This window comes from Palaemon carinicauda, chromosome 4 (assembly GCF_036898095.1).
Source record: "Palaemon carinicauda isolate YSFRI2023 chromosome 4, ASM3689809v2, whole genome shotgun sequence".
Lineage (NCBI taxonomy): Eukaryota > Metazoa > Arthropoda > Malacostraca > Decapoda > Palaemonidae > Palaemon > Palaemon carinicauda.
In genome coordinates, this window is record NC_090728.1 from 78,430,863 (window position 1) to 78,448,833 (window position 17,971).

The 17,971-nt window shown below is 40.6% G+C and overlaps 1 protein-coding gene across 1 annotated transcript in view; it reads right to left on the minus strand.

Moving 5' to 3' along the window:
- Positions 1–2,649: 2,649 nt before the first annotated feature.
- The window catches only part of LOC137639119 (uncharacterized), a 160,763-nt gene continuing 145,441 nt past the window's right edge, over positions 2,650–17,971 (minus strand). The window contains exon 4 of the mRNA XM_068371433.1: positions 2,650–4,083. Within this exon, the coding sequence (XP_068227534.1) occupies positions 3,826–4,083 (258 nt within the window). The 3' untranslated portion in view covers positions 2,650–3,825. The remainder of the gene's footprint in view (positions 4,084–17,971) is intronic.

Consider the following 17,971-nt stretch of genomic DNA (forward strand, 5'->3'; position numbering starts at 1 on the left):
GAAGAATGTCAAGCAACCGGAGGAGAAGACCCAGATTTCCGTTATCATTGTGGAACATTTTCGAGAGGTTTCAAATGGGTCTTCCCCGAACAAACAATGCCGTGGAAGGATGGCATATTGCTTTCCAAGGAAGTCTTTCATGTAGTCACGCCTTTACGTAAGAAGAGGAAATATGAGAACTTAGAAAGTAGACTTAAGAGCGTTATTGATTCTAGAGAAGATGTAGAAATTACTGTTTACCTTAAACACCTAGCTTACAATATTACATTTTGAATAAATTTACATTATATATTATAGGTATATTTCATGAATTTCTAGAATTTTTGCATTTTAGCTTTATATGTTTTTCTGTACAAAATAAGGAAATATTACATTTTAGTTTTATTTTTTTTTACACTAAAAAAATATATTTTTTCTTTTTTTATATATATATATATATATATATATATATATATATATATATATGTATATATATATATATATATATATGTATATATATATATATATATATATATATATATATATATATATATATATATATATATATATATTCATCATATTCCACAATTTGACTTCGTTCAAATAGACTTCGCTCAATTCATCTTGTGAAAACTGTCCAAAGTTCGCTCAAACTGACATCGCTTAATGAGCATCGCTCAAAATGCACAAAATGTAAGTTCGCTAAAAAGGACTTCGGCGAACGTGACATCGCTCAACTTGACTTCGCTCAAATGAATGGACACGATATATATATATATATATATATATATATTATATACATATATATATATATATATATATATGTATGTATGTATATATATATATATATATATATATATATATATATATATATATATATATATATATATAGTTGTGTGTGTATACATATATTATTGTTTGTGAACTCATGTGTTAGTACCTGCGCGTATGTATGGAAATATATTTATAGAATGTGTGTAGGTAATTTTTTATGAAAAATATCGATAAAGGGATATTAGCAAGAATTATATTTTGATTTAATTTTTACATACATTAATGTTTTCTCGTGTAGTGTGTACATGATTGTTTATATGAAAATAAATCTTCAATTACATTAGGAAAATTGATTGATAATAGTCAATACTAAGTAATATTTTATTCAGGCTGATACATAAGACAATTAATTGTAAGTATACATACACTTAATAGCTCCCTGTTAATTTACAGAAAACTTCTTTTATATAAATAGTTGTTTAAACTTAACAGGTAGAAAACCCGGTGAAAGAGAGATACAGAGCAGAATATAAGGTCTCGAAAATTGGTATACAGATAATACATCTCTAAAGTGGTCTGACTCACATATTTTGCTAATGAAGGTATAAAGTAAGCAAAAATAATTTTGCAAAATTCAAAGATCACCTGAGTAATATATTTACCATACATGCACTCTCATATACGCATACTTCCATACGCCTTGAATACTTCCATGCATCTTGAATAGCTGCAACAAAAATGCCCAGAACATTGTGATACTAACTATATTTATTTCTCACTAACACAGTAAAACAAATGATAAAGACCTGAGCTCGATTTGCAAGGAATAAACAGTAAAGCGGATAAATCTTTGACAATAATTTCAAAAGTGTTATTTCACTAAAACAAACTGGAAAATCCTTAGTCAAATATAAATGACCGCAAGCGGAGCAAATAAGTTTTTGAACGTCAAGATGATGATTGGATGAAATGGCAAGATATCGCCTATGAGGAGCACCCGATGACATTTTTCTCGAGAGGTGTCTGAAAACTCACGAAAGAGATTGAATACACAAATATGAACATCAACAATAACATAAATACAATAAATTACACTGAGGTATCAGGACGTTTTTTTTTTTTTTTTTTTTTTTTTTTTTTAAAGCTGAGAAAACGAGAACGCATCTAATAAATGCTAATACCAGACAATATTCTGTTTTTCGTGTGCTCTGATTCTTATACCCATTTCATAATTTCCGACTCTTTAAGAAAAAATTTCAGATATTTTGAGCTTTTGATATTTTAAGTTCCATTTAAACATACATATTTTATTTATTTATTTGTTTATTGTCTAAGATTGTAGAATTCTATAATGCCAACTGCCAATTAATGGTGAAAAAGTATACGTAATAATCACTAATTACCGTTAAGAATAACTTATATCTTTCAAAAAAGCTCACGTATTTTATAAACTTCACGACAGGTGTCATGAATTTCTTTTGGTTACCAATTATATTTTCTTATTCGGAAGAATGACTACAACCATCTTCACAATTAACAAGATAGCGTTCGTACCACCAGAGAATCAATGGAATATTAGAATTCAAATACAGTAAAATCCTACATGAAAATTCAACTGGATTAAATTTGTTAAGATTTTCTTTTGCTTTCAAATTGACAACATTATGAATCGTGAGAAACAAATCTAAACACAAAAGCCACACAGACAACAACTCAATTCCAATATATCAAAACATATATATATATATATATATATATATATATATATATATATATGTATATATATATATATATATATATATATATATATATATATATATATATATATATATATATATATATATATATATATATATATATATATATATATATATATATATATATATATATCCCTGCCATCGCCTTTGGCATATTAAACATTGCCGTTATTGCTCTAGTGTACGAGTTTATTATTTTCTTGGGGCCCACACGTTTCACTTGACATTGTCCCACTGTAATGAAGGTACAAGTAGGTATACCATAGACGTTTTGTCATGCCAGCTGTTGATAGATTTTCACGTTCGACTCCCGTACTGCTATTGGTAATAAAATCTAAAAAAAAAAAAAAAAAGTTTCACTCCACCCTTTTCTAAGAAATATTTTTTTTCCATTCCTTCAAAACTTTTTTTTTGTTTTTTTTTTTTGAGTTATTATAGAAGCACACTGTATTTCAAGAAAACGAAAAAGAGCCTATTCTATTGCAGCGAATGTTTTCAAGAACAGGAAATAATCTTTCTCCTCCGGTTATAGCAGTCACTGTACATTACTGTAAGCACATTTATTTAAAAGCGCACATAAATTCTAAAAGTATATATGAGGAGAGAGTTCTCCTTTCTGTCTGAGTTAGATTGCTCCTATATTAACCAACTCCGAGTAAATGCTGGGCGGGAAAGGGCCTTTGGAATATATCTTCTTTGTCACAGACTTAATACTCCAGTTAAATTCTGGCATTTGCATGTTGTCTTCAAGAGATTATGAATACAAAGGACCTTTCCCGTCGTTTTAACTTGGTCCATGACTAGACGACCTACTGCCTCTACTCTCCTTCAATCGACATACCGTGGAAGATACTTTTCATTTATTATCATATGAGGTTACTTCTAAGATATGTTCCCAATCTTCCATAGTTCCTTCTGTGGTAACTAAACCAATGGGAGCTTTGAAAACATGACGGATACATGTCAATCTGCAATCACTGACCAACACATCAAAACGGCCAAGTTCTCTTCACATGGCACATACCCATTTCAATATAGGCTCTCGGGAGTATCATTAGCATCGATGAATATACAATCACATAAACTCACTCTCTCAATCATATTTTCCACATCGCATAATCCTACAATATGTCTTTTAACATAAATGAGGCTTTGCAATATAAGAATCAACAATATTAATCATATATTTCGTTATGACCATTTTAATATTCCTTCACTTCATGGTTAGCAATCCTTCTCATTACCTTCTCCTTTGTTCCATTTGCTTACTTAGTTCACAACGCTATTGAAATCTTATACCTAATTTTATAGCTTCTCATTCAGCACCGCCCATTATAGAAGCAATACTGAATGAAGCTAGAGAGGCAGTAGAGCTGGAAGCACCTATATTCAATGCCTCTGTTTGCTGCTGAGATCTAAACCTTTCCAAAAGTGTAGGTGGACTTGAAGGATTACTGTTGTCATCATCATCCTCTACATCATCTTTCGTGAAGTCATCTTCGTCATCATCTTCATCATCCTCAAAATCAACACTGCTTATGGGATCGTCAGCATCTCCTATAGACGTTTCAGTCTGAAAAGTAAAAAAAAAAAAGAATATGTTATTATGAATTGGAGCTTATTACATCAAGTACTTGTTATATGTAGATTAAATTCGTCTATTTAGAGCCTGTAAGAAAGGTTTATTTCATATATAATATGTTAATGTAACGATGAAAACCATTGTATTGATTTGTAACTCAGAGTTGTCATTCTATTCTAAAAGAAGAGTTTCTGGTAATTTCTCGTAGCCGCCAGATGTGTATATTGCGTGACATACTTTCGCCCTAAACTTCCGAGAAAACGGGTCCTGGTATAGAAGAGGATGATATGCGTGTATCCAGCAGAGGTTAACATAGAACATCTTTGGGTTAACATCTGCTCTTGTGCAATCATTGGATTCCTGGTTAATCATTTTTTACATTTGAAACTGGTTTTCAGAAAATTTATAGTTGACCTTTGGAAATTCGTCATTTCCTGTCATCACTCGAGTCTCACATCATAGACACTTACAAATATCAGGCCTGTATTATTTTCACAAAATGTCTGTGAATTTTTATCAAAAGGAGAACTGTGAGTATTTTACGAATGTGGTAAGATATTGTAAATATTAGTCTTAAATATAGTTATTGTTGTTGAGTTTGCGGGCTATTATTTTCTTTTTCTATTTTCTAAGTTGAATTAATTATTAAGGGAATAGGACATTGAAGTAGATTTTACATAATCTATGTTTATGATAAAGGTGATCGCAAGATACCAGATCATTTAACTGCAACGTAAACGTGCCGAAACGACACGAATTGTACCATATATAACAAAATTACCGTTACACGACCGAAAAGGCATCAAATTTGGCATATGACATCCTTGAACACGATTACATTCTTTTAGAATAGGAACCCTCTAGAATTTTTAAGAGAAATTCGGGAGATTAAATTTAAAGATGGCCGATATTTATTAACAAAATACTTTTCAGGTGATATAAGTAATATAATGAAAATTTGTTTTATTAAATTTGTAGCTTGGTTCACTAGAACTTTAATTTGGACATTACGATAGTAGCAATGCATATAATTTGCACAATATAGAAAATAACCAGCGAATTGTCGAATTTGCCTAAAACAAACTGTGTAAAATGTAATTTTTCAGTTTTTCTAAAACAATGTGCCTAAAACAGTTTGTCTAGCAGAATTTGTTTGAAGTACGATTCATCTACAAGCTAATTGTCTAAAATTATTTTGTATCAGCCGTATATATGTATATATATATATTTTTGGGCTCAAGCCATGTCGTCCTGATGGAAGTTCCTATAGGGTAGCTTCCTAGGGTATATTACAACTACGGCGATATTCCCAGAGAATTTACCTTAAGGTACCAGAATTCTAACTCCTGGAGCGAATATCCCTCCTGAAAGGGATATCGCGACATATCAGAGGACGTATTCTTGACACGCCACATGGCAATCTGCATCCTGACAGAGATTTCGTCTCGCAGGGGCAATTGGCAAGAAACGAATTCGGGAAAGAAAAAGGGGGAGCCGCTCCCAAGGCTCCTTATCTCCCGTTTCGTAAGCGTGCCTGGCGCCAATCCTGGCGCCATCTGTATTCCTTTTTGCGTAGCTTAACAACTCGGTGTTTTTTCCTGTGTTTCTCGCAAATCTTGGATTTATTCTGCTTTTCATGGATTCTCCGTCTTCGTCAGCCTCTGATAAGTTGAGTACCATGTCTGTTATGTATAAATGTAGGCTCTTGGTGAATTTTTGAGTGATTAATAGGATTAATCTTTGTTACAAGAGCCGTAGCCTACCGGAGGCGTCATGGACGCTGTCGCTCGCTAGGTATAAGTTTAGTTAGTCAGAGCGACATTCCCGGTTGTTTTGCTTTAATAAATTTTAGCTATTTAGCATTACATAGGATTTCCTTTCGTGCTTAGTATTATTTTGGCGAAGTATTCGCCATTCTGGCCTACGCTAGGCCATGTAGCCTAGTCGTTTGGTCCTAGTACTTCATGCATGATTTTGGTTTTTCCGAGTGTATTAAAATTTTATTGAAGCTTTAGGCTATGTTTTATACATTTAAGATTGTGTGGAATATTTCCAAGATAGTATACGAGTGAGTTTCGGTGATTTAGGTAATCGATTCTCTTGGTGCCTAGGCTAAGTTGCTTATGGAGCCTTAGTATACTTTCTCATACTCCCCGGTTGCTTTCTTTTCTTCGGAGAAGGTATGCAATCCCTTTCCCTCTGTTTAAGCCTTGGGCTTATCCCTAAGTGGTTTTTTCCGAATTAATTTTCGATAAAACTATACTGGGGTGTTACTGTACCTTCCTGTTCCAGTAAGTCTGGTTCAAGAGGGACAGAACAACAGAGTTTTTTAGTCTGAGTCTGTGTTTGTCTGGCTTGGGGTAGAGTCTCCCTCGCTGGCCTGACACAGACAAAGGTGGCTTAGCCTCCTTAGGTCACTACCGAAGGTTTCTGTGGATATGATTCCTTCTTTTGTGATCTACCAGACTAGTCCTTGTTGCTGTTCTCGGGGGAGGATAAGTTTCTTTCCCTGGGAGTAGCAACACCTTCCTTGCTTTGGTGCTCTGGGAGCTGGCAAGTATTGCTGGCCTTCCCCCTTGGGTCTCCCTTAGGCTGAGATAAGTTTCTTGGCTGCGGGTGACCCGTCACTAAAACAAGGTTGGTAGGACCCTCTTTTGTCCCTTCCCCCTCTATCTCCGTAATGGCATAGCCATTACAGTACTGTACGTCGTTCTACATCTGGACCTAGAATAGGTTAGGATGTGGAATTGACTCAGCGGCAAGGGTCTTATATTTTGAGTGCTGCCCGGACCTCCCTTGGTCCCTCATCCATGCCTGCCTGTAGAGCCAGACGGCATTGGTCAGGAAGCCTGAATTAGATTCTCCCCTTCCTTATATGCACTCTTTCGGATTGCCGGGCTTAGAGGTAGTGTACACTCTTATCCCGGCATCCATCCTATTTTTCTTCTAGTGCTGTACCCGACCCGGCTGCCGGCCTATGAGGCCGGCAGCCGGGCGGGTGTAGTCCTCTGGTTCTTTTGCTGCCGGCTGGCATCGGTCCTGTACCTTTGCCGGCCGGTTAATGTCAGCCCTTGTCTGCCGGTCACCAAGAGTGTGGCCGGCAGCTGGGTACTACCTTGTGTAGTTGCCGGCCGGCAGCCATTGCCGGCCGGCATTGGCTGTTGCCGGCCGGCAATTGCTGCCGGCCGGCACATGCATTTGAACCAGAGTTCTGCCGCCTTATAGCTGTTAAGTAGTATACTTTAAAGCTAGTTATGGTGTGTTGCCGGCCGGCACGTATCCTCCTATACTGTACTAGTATTCTTCAGTATAACATATACAGTAAGAAGAAAACTATAGTATGGGTTTTGGTACAGCACTGTGTGTTCTAACACTTTTGTGTTTTCTTGCACAGTCCTTTGCTGTTGCCCTACAGATAGGAAAGTGAGTTCTTTCCTGTCTATTATCCAGGATTTTAAAATCATTGCTTAGGTGTGAGCTTCACCTGTTTCCTCTGGAAACTTTGCATTGGTTACTCTAGAAGAGATTAACCATTTGATTTTATTATCTGGAAGGCTGCAACAATGGGTTGTGAGGGAAACACAAGTGTGTGTCTTTCCTTTATGAATTGTTATGCTATACTATGCATATCCAGTGATACATAGTTCACTTGATACTCATGGAAATTTCTTCTCTTTACAGGAGGACCCTCCGAAGTGCGGAAATGTTTTATGCAACGTCCGCAGCAAGAACCTCTGCGGACATGAGTTTTGTAGGAGACACGCAGCATGCGCTGTCTCCAAGGATGATCTCCAGTATTGGGACCCTCAGGTATGTACTGTGTGCACTAACCTGATTACTGAGGCCTTTGATTCCCCTAGGACGGCGGAATCAAGGGATATAGCAAGGGAGAAGCTTCGTACCCGGGTAAGGGGCTTCCAAAAGAACACCTCTGGCCCTTATCTTCCAAGTGAGAAGATGAAGGCGTATCTTTTCCCTAAGGCATCAGCTGATGCAGTGATTCCCCAGCCTCAAGAGGAGATCCCCCAAAGTCAGATCCAGGTGGATGCTGAAGTCGCGGTCGCGATGCAAGACATCCAGTTAGATGACAGGATGTCTGACATGGACGAGCGTTTGGAAGAGGGCCAGGATGAAGTTCAAGCCCCGGACGTCGTAGAGGAAGAGGTCGACGAGGTGTCGGCTACTCCGGTTCAGATTCCGGAGCCTATTCCCTCAATATCGGCCGGTCTCCCAGTAGAGCTGGGACAGGCCCTCTCTTCGATTGTTGGAATGATCCAACAAATGCAGAAGGAGAATCAGGAGAAGGCGGCTGCTATGGAACTGCGGATGCAGTACCTTGCAGAATCACATGGGCCCCAGAAAAGGCTCAATGTGAAAGACCTTCCCTTGTGCTCAGAGGCTAACCCATGGAGGTATGCTGAGCACATGCCGATGACGACTGGAAAGATCGTCATCTCGGATAAGCTGGGCTCAGTTCCCCTAGAGGAGGTGGAATTCTGGCCCAGCAAGGCATCATATCCGGACTGTTATGTCCGGCTGAGAAAGGAACCAGCTTCAAAGGAGGAGACAGAGCCGAAGGAGGTCATAGTGATGGACCATGCTAAGGCTCAAGCTCTACTTTCATCCTCGATGAAGGAGAGGGGCTTCTCTAACTCGAAGGTAGCTGCATTGAGCAAGAAGCTCCCTTCCTTTGTGTCCTCTCCTGCTAGAGCCTTCCCCATTTTACAGAAAGGGTTTGCGGCTGTCCTAAAAGCAGTCGAGGCCGGCAAGCCTTGCCCCTCCCTGGAGGAGTGTAAACCCTTGTCGCTGGCCCTGCCTATGGACCACAAAGACTGGAAGGACGTCCATCTGACGTTCTCAGTGGGAAAGTTGGAGGCTGATATTGCCGGACGGCAATTCGGCGAGGACCTCCCCAAGCTGTCTGACTTTCTTTTGCGAAGAGAGTTCGAGACAAAAGAAAGACTGGCTGCCTCAATGTCTCTTCAGACTACTCTTGAGACGATGGCAAGTGACCCCAAGGTCCATGAAATGTTCATGGTGGTGGCTAAGACTCACCTGGCCACGGTGACGAAGGACCTTTATGGCTTCGTCAAGGCGAGGAGAGCTTGTAGGGAGTTCGTGTTCACCGGGGCTACGGTGAGGCACGAGCCAAGGAAATTAATCTCCTCCAACATTTGGGGAAAAGACCTTTTCCCTACCGTTGATAGGGAAGTTGTTGATAAGGCCGCCGTGGAGAATAGAAACCTTCTCCAGAAGTGGGGCCTGGTTATCAAAAGAAAGTCTTCCCCAGATGAGGGTCCTCAACCAAAGAGGAAGACTATGAGGCTAGGCTACCGTCTCGGCCAGCCAAGCCCTCTAGACAGCAACAGCAACTGCAATTGCCATTGCCTCCAGTGCCCCAGATGGTGGCACAAACCCCGACCTCTTTTCAGTGGGTACCCCAGGCTGTGTCGACTCAGTCCACGGTATTCACCCCAACGTTCGAAGGACAGTCTTCTTCCTTTCGAGCAAAGCCTAGAGGAGCAGCCAGAGGCTCGTCTAGGCGCCCTTCAAGGGGAAGGGGATTCAGGGGTGGTAGTGGTCAGGGAGGCAAGACCTCAGGACGGCAGTCCAAGTGAAATGATACCGGTAGGAGGGAGACTGCTGAAATTTTGGGATCGTTGGACCTTCGATCCCTGGGCCCACAGCCTACTCAAGAATGGACTGGGCTGGAGCTGGTACAGCACTCCACCCCCGTGCCTTCGGTTTTTCCAACACTCCACCCCCGTTCTGGAGGAGTACGTTCAAGAGCTGTTGGAGAAAAAAGTGATCCGAAAGGTGAAGTCCATCAAATTCCAAGGGAGGCTGTTTTGTGTTCCCAAGAAAGACTCGGAAAAGCTCAGAGTCATTCTGGACTTGTCGCCACTCAACAAGTTTATAGTGAATTGCAAATTCAAAATGCTAACATTGCAACACATAAGGACCTTACTGCCCAAGAGGGCATACTCAGTCTCTATAGACTTGTCAGACGCCTATTGGCACATTCCAATCAGCCGTCGACTCTCCCCCTACCTAGGGTTCAGGCTACAACGGAGACTATACGCCTTCAGAGCCATGCCATTCGGGCTAAACATAGCCCCAAGGATTTTCACGAAGCTTGCGAGCGCAGCTCTCAAACAATTACGCCTAAAGGGAATTCAGGTAGTAGCCTACCTGGACGACTGGCTGGTGTGGGCAGCATCCGAGACAGAATGCTTGCAAGCTTCCAGTCAAGTGATCCAGTTCCTAGAGTACCTAGGCTTCAAGATCAACAGAAAAAAGTCTCGACTTTCTCCATCTCAAAAGTTCCAGTGGCTGGGAATCCACTGGGACCTTTTGTCACACCGTTTCTCCATCCCGGCGAAGAAAAGGAAGGAGATAGCGGGTTCTGTCAAGAGACTTCTAGATTCCGAAAGGATATCAAGACGCGAACAGGAGAGGGTACTAGGCTCTCTCCAGTTTGCTTCGGTGACAGACCCAGTGCTAAGAGCACAGCTAAAGGATGCAACCGGAGTTTGGAGAAGGTATGCATCAAACGCGCGAAGAGATCTGAGAAGACCAGTGCCGCCTCGGCTACGTACTCTTCTCAGGCCTTGGTCCCAAGCCAGACATCTAAAGAAGTCGGTTCTTCTTCAGCCACCTCCCCCGTCGATGACGATTCACTCAGACGCCTCAAAGGAGGGTTGGGGAGGTCACTCTCATCGTAAAAAAGTCCAGGGGACTTGGTCCAAGCTATTCAGGACCTTTCACATAAACTTTCTAGAAGCTATGGCAGTGCTCCTTACCTTAAAGAAAGTCTCCCCGCGTCACTCGATCCACATAAGATTGGTGATGGACAGCGAGGTAGTTGTGAGATGCTTGAATCGACAAGGGTCGAGGTCACCACCTCTCAACCAGGTGATGTTGGCCATTTTCCGATTGGCGGAAAAGAAGAAGTGGTACCTGTCGGCAGTTCACCTTCAAGGAGTCCGCAACGTGACAGCGGACGCTCTATCCAGGTTCACACCGATAGAGTCGGAATGGTCCTTAGACGCAGGATCATTCTCCTTCATTCTGAATCAAGTCCCAGAACTGCAGATAGACCTCTTTGCGACGAAAGACAACAAGAAGTTGCCCCTGTACGTGTCCCCGTACGAGGACCCCTTAGCAGAAGCAGTGGACGCGATGTCCCTCGACTGGAACAGATGGTCCAGGATTTATCTGTTCCCCCCTCACAACCTTCTGTTGAGGGTCCTCAACAAACTGAGATCCTTCAAGGGGGTAGCGGCAATAGTGGCCCACAAGTGGCCGAACAGCGTGTGGTTCCCCTTGGCGTTGGAACTACAGCTGAAGTTTGTGCCGCTACCACATCCAGTTCTGACCCAGCGAGTCCAGATGTCGACTGTCTGCGCTTCATTACAGAAAACCCGGACCCTGCAGCTCATGATTTTCTCTCCCTTGCGGTGAGAAAGCGTTTCGGGATTTCGAAAGCCAGCATAGACTTCCTAGAGGAATGTAAGTGCAAATCTACTAGAAGGCAATATGAGTCATCTTGGAGAAAATGGGTGGCCTTTGTCAAGGCGAAGAGTCCGCAGGAGATCTCGACAGACTTCTGCTTATCTTTCTTCATCCACCTCCATGGTCAAGGGTTGGCAGCTAACACGATTTCAGTGTGTAAGTCTGCTTTGACGAGACCCATTCTATATGCCTTCCAGGTCGACCTAGGTAACGAGATCTTTAATAAAATTCCGAAAGCCTGCGCTAGGCTCAGACCATCAGCACCTCCAAAGCACATTTCATGGTCTTTAGACAAAGTTCTTCATTTCGCTTCTCTGTTGAGCAATGAAGAATGTGCGTTAAAGGATTTGACACAAAAAGTTATTTTCCTATTTGCACTCGCGTCCGGGGCCAGGGTTAGTGAGATCGTAGCCCTCTCGAGAGAGGCAGGTCGTGTTCAGTTCCTGGATGGGGGGGAACTGAACCTGTTTCCGGATCCTATGTTTCTCGCCAAGAATGAGTTACCCACCAACAGGTGGGGTCCCTGGAGAATCTGCCCTCTGAAAGAAGATGCATCTCTATGTCCAGTAGAATGCCTAAAGGTCTATCTTCGTAGAACTTCAGACTTCAAGGGTGGTCAACTATTCAGGGGAGAAACATCAGGCTCAAATTTATCTCTGAATCAACTCAGAGCGAAAATCACATATTTTATTCGCAGAGCGGATCCTGACAGTACACCCGCAGGTCACGATCCGAGGAAAGTTGCCTCATCCTTAAATTTCTTTAATTGTATGGACTTTGAACATCTCCGTTCATACACTGGCTGGAAGTCTTCCAGAGTGTTCTTTTGCCACTATGCAAAGCAAGTAGAGGAACTAAAGAGATCTGTGGTAGCAGTGGGTCGTGTTGTTAACCCTACTGTTTAACTCTGCGAGGAACAGTGGTCTTAATAGGGACGATTAAATCCAGGGTGAGTGTGTAGTTACATACTGTACTACAAACTAAGTGAGGGCACTGTGTTGCCCATGTAGACTGTTCCATTTCCAAAGGTGAACCTAGCATAAGTGCAGACATGTGTGCCGAGCGTTTCTAACGCTAATGTCATTGATTTGTAATACAGACTTTTATGACTTTGATACCTCGGTATCTTAAAAGTGGCATTTAATGTTTTTTCTTTCAGACAAACAAGTTCTGTTTACTATCATACTTATGCTTAAAGTTTTGGGTTATCCTCTTCTATATATATATATATATATATATATATATATATATATATATATACATATATATATATATATATATATATATATATATATATATAATTGTGGTTACCCTGTCTATTTATTGCCTGTCAATAAACTGGTTCTTGAGAACCTTGCATCTCCTTCACCTGTGTCAATTTATTGGTATAATTGAGCATTCATTCTATGTACCTTATCTGGGATAATTCTAATAGAATTGTTCCTTTATGCAAGCTATGTTGCATTGGTTTTCCTCCTATGCGGATATAAACCTTTGTCCAATACAAGTATTGTGCGGAGAACTGGTCGATATTTCATATTGACGCAGTGGTTCTTTACAAACTATGCTTTACTTAATATAGGGTGAGACCACTATATTAGCTTGCTTGGTATTCATACATAGGTATATGTACTCTTCGAGACTTTTCCAGAGTCTAGTACGACTCTTCCCTGTAGGGGGCAGGAAGCTCTAACATGGTTTATAGTTAGTTGAAAAGATGTCTATCGGTAACATCTTAGGTCTCTAGGTCTAGTCGACCGGGAAAAATTACTTCCGGGGAGTACGGCACGTTCTGAGAATCCACATATACAGTAATGCTCTGGTATACTTCCATCAGGACGACATGGCTTGAGCCCAAAAAACGTATTTTGAGCGAAGCGAAAAATCTATTTTTGGGTGAGATGGCCATGTCGTCCTGATGGACCCGCCCTTGCTTTTCTAAGAAAGGGCTGTAGGACCCCTCCCTACATACAGTATCTGTAGCACCTCGTGTACGCTACAAGGAATACAGATGGCGCCAGGATTGGCGCCAGGCACGCTTACGAAACAGGAGATAAGGAGCCTTGGGAGCGGCTCCCCCTTTTTCTTTCCCGAATTCGTTTCTTGCCAATTGCCCCTGCGAGACGAAATCTCTCTCAGGATGCAGATTGCCATGTGGCGTGTCAAGAATATGTCCTCTGATATGTCGCGATATCCCTTTCAGGAGGGATATTCGCTCCAGGAGTTAGAATTCTGGTACCTTAAGGTAAATTCTCTGGGAATATCGCCGTAGTTGTAATATACCCTAGGAAGCTACCCTATAGGAACTTCCATCAGGACGACATGGCCATCTCACCCAAAAATAGATTTTTCGCTTCGCTCAAAATCCGTTATATATATATATATATATATATGTATGTATATTTATTTTGTACTGTATATATATATATATATATATATATATATATATATATACATTTACATATATATATATATATATATATATATATATATATTTATATATATATATATATATATATATATATATATATATATATATATATATATATATATATGTACACATTTATATATCTATATATATATTATATATATAATATATATATATATATATATATATATATATACATATATAAATATATATATATACACATATATATATATATATATATATATATATATATATATATATATATATATATATATATATATACCTTTATATATATTATATATAAATATATATATTATATATATATATATATATATATATATATATATATATACCTTTATATATATATATATATATATATATATATATATATATATGTATATATTTATATATATATATATATATATATATACTTAGTGTATATATTTATATATATATATATATATATATATATATATATATATATATATGATACTTCCACAGGTTTTCCCAGTATGATATTTACTGAGAAAACCTGTTAACAGCGGAAAGGAATAGTTACATACTCTTTACTCTGGTATTGAGTATAAATAGTTGTTTGTTATAATATGGAACAGAACTAAGTCTTTGGCTGTGAGAGCATCCGTCGTCGAAAGGCAGTAGAGTTCTCCGTAAACCCCACAGTACCCCCTGAAGCTTTTACCATCTTGTTCTCCTGCTCATAACCTTGGCCAAATGAAATGGCCGACAATTTACTTGAGGTCTCGGAAAGCACCGAGTGAGATCGTTTCTCGAACTCATATTTGACAATGAAAGGACTTCGTATCTCTGATGTGGACAAGTAATAAACGTGCATGATTAGTATGGTCCAATACAAACAATAGCGAGGTGAGTTCTTCCAAGGCTTCCACATGCAGAGAAATATTCTTTTCTCTGCGTACCTTGATGAAGATGAGAATACAAGTTTCATATCTCATGACCATGTCCTAGTACATGAAAGGAGGATTTTTCTTTAGCATGTCATTTCTCCAATCAGTGACTGACTTTGTGTATTTTGAGTTAACAATCATCATGTAAATGTCCTTCTGGAAGTTGTGCAGTGTCGAGAGAGTAGCTTGATGGACATGCCTGGTTCTAGTTAGATGAGATGCTTTCAGGTTTGAGTCTTCTGTGCCCTGTCCGAGGTCCGGCATATCATTCCCAGAGATTGCCTCCATATTTCAAATACTTAAATGCTGATCATGGTATTCAAAGTTGCGTTCATGTTTTCAGCTGCATAAAAATCAATCCACTCAAAACCTTTCTCAATATCTTCCATAATTCTGATGCTCCCTCAGGTAGAGGAATATATTTTATTTTATTATGAATAAAAAAATAATGAAATTCAACATTCGTGCCATAAAAATAAAGGAATCCAATAGGGCTCCTACTCTAATATCAGGAGTAGGTCTTGAGGGACCATCTTTCCAAATTTGGTGCTTTTATCAGCCCTGTAATGGTAATCTCAATATCTGATATTAGGCGACCTGACTGATGATTAAAACTAATGAAATACCTCTCTATTATATAAAAGAAATTTTTTTACTAAATTTGTTGCCAATAGAGTACAACAACCCCATCACTATCAGTTGTGTAGTTACTGTCGTGTGTTCTGACTAGCATCGATATCCCACTAAGGATGACTAGATACGATAGCTTTTTGTTTGAACCATTGTTCTCTTATAACATAACAATGAAATTAAATATATAGTATTTACACTTGTGCTGGCTCTACACCAGAGTGAAGAAGGTATTGGCTTGTGACAAGCTAAGAGTAGGTTGTGACTCAAAAGGCGAGATGAAAGCAACTGAGTAAGTTTTTTACGACCTATCGATTATGTATATACACAAGGTCCCGGTAGGAAGGTCACAAAATACAGACATGATATTTCTTGTCAAACCGGCAGCCGGTTCTGTTAACAGTTAACAATGGAGTATGCAGACATGTTAAAACAACCTGCTGTCAGTGTGAGGGGAGAGCCAAGATACAAAGGATAATATATAAGAAAAAGAAAAATGTCGTTACTATGTATGCTCGTGTGACACACAGGTGGTACATGGCTCCCCCCCCCCCCCCCCCTGAAAGTGACATACTGTTCATGTTAAATAGGGCGTCCTGATCTTGAGAGGCGAGCTGTAGGCGGGTCATTTGGCAGGAGATAAGCAGGTTTTAAACGATCAATGGTGACCCAGTCTTCTTTGCCACGATTGTTTATTAGGAATGCTTTCGGATTGCTTCTGATCACAAGGAAAGGGCCCGTGTAAGGGGGCGTTAGCGGTTGCTTGCTAGTGTCATTGCATAGGAAGACGTGAGTTGCAGAGTGCAAGTCTGTCGGTATGTGATGCTTCGCTGGGGCTTGTAAGTCTGGCGACGTGGAGTAAATTTTGCCATGACGTGACGTGTGCGCTGGAGAGCGTCGTAGGAGGTTGCAGAAGAAAAAATTTGGCAGGGACGACCAACGGGTCGCCATACACCATTTCAGCTGCCGAGATGTCCAGGGCGTCTTTAGGAGTGGTTCTCAGTCCAAGGAGGACCAAGGAAAGCTGAGTAAACCAGTTGGAGTCCTTGCAGTGGAACATCAAAGCTGCTTTGAGGGTGTAATGAAAACGTTCAACTATTCCATTGGCAGCAGGGATGTAGACAGTTGTCTGATGTAGGGTAATACCCAGGAGATTTGCTAATGATATCCATAATTGAGAGGTGAAAGTGGTACCCCTGTCAGAAGTAATATGCTCAGGGATACCAAATCTTGCTATCCATCCTGAGAGTAAGGCAGATGAACATGAGGCAGACGTTACAGTTTCCATGGGAATGGCTTCAGGCCAACGAGTGGAGCGGTCGATGACGGTAAACAGGTAACGATGTCCTTATGATGTGGGTAGCGGGCCTACTACGTCGACGGGAATGTGGGCAAAACGACGCTGAGGTTAAGGAAAGGTGCCCACACCTGAATCTGTCGGTGTACTTTGTAAGTTTGCCAAGAAGTACAGGCGCGGACCCAATACTTAGCATACTTAGTAATGCCGTGCCAAATGAACTTCATCTTCAGCAGCTGTGTAGTAGAAAGGCGCGATGGATGTGAAAGGCCGTGAATGAAATCAAACACCTGTCGGTGCATGGGAGCAAGAATCCCCGGTTGTGGTCTACCCGTACTGACGTCACAGAGGAGGGTGGTGTTGGAGTCGTCGAGGGGGACGTCTTCCCAACGGAGGGATGTGAAGGATGTTTAGAAAAGTTCTGGATGGAAAACTTCTAGGTACGACGTGAGGAGGTGGGTGTAGGCATTCGTGGTTGCGCTGAAGGGGAGAGCAAGGTTGGAGGGAGCGGGTTGAAAAAGTGTCGACAAGTACAAGTCTGCGTTGACCAATCGTCGGTGGGAGACATCGACCAGAAGGTGGAAATGAGAGAGGAAATCCACACCGTTGATAGGCAATGTAACGTCAGCAACAAGAATCTTCCAATTAAATTTGCTGTTTCCAAACAATAATATGAGGTTCTCATAACCGTAGGTGGGTATCGCAGATCCGTTAGCAGCTACCAGGCGGATGTCAGCAGACTTAAACAGACTACTTCGTGTCCTGAGGAGTTCCCTTGGCAAAAGAGCACGACAAGCACCCATGTCTACCAAAAATCGCACGCCCGTTCCTGCATCTTGTAAAAAGAAAAGATTAGAAATACAGGAGGCCACCGCCACGAGCGATGGCCTACTTACATGTTTTTTGACCACTGACAATCCTTGGCACATTTCTTCACGGCAGCCCAGAATCTGGAGTGGTACCGGTAAAACTGTGGCCGATGGGCAGTAGTAAGTGGCTGTAGAAGTCATTGGTTGGAGCGCGAGTGAGTGGTGGGTGATGGGTGATGGGTGGCTTTGTCACAGCTCCGGCATGCCATGGGGT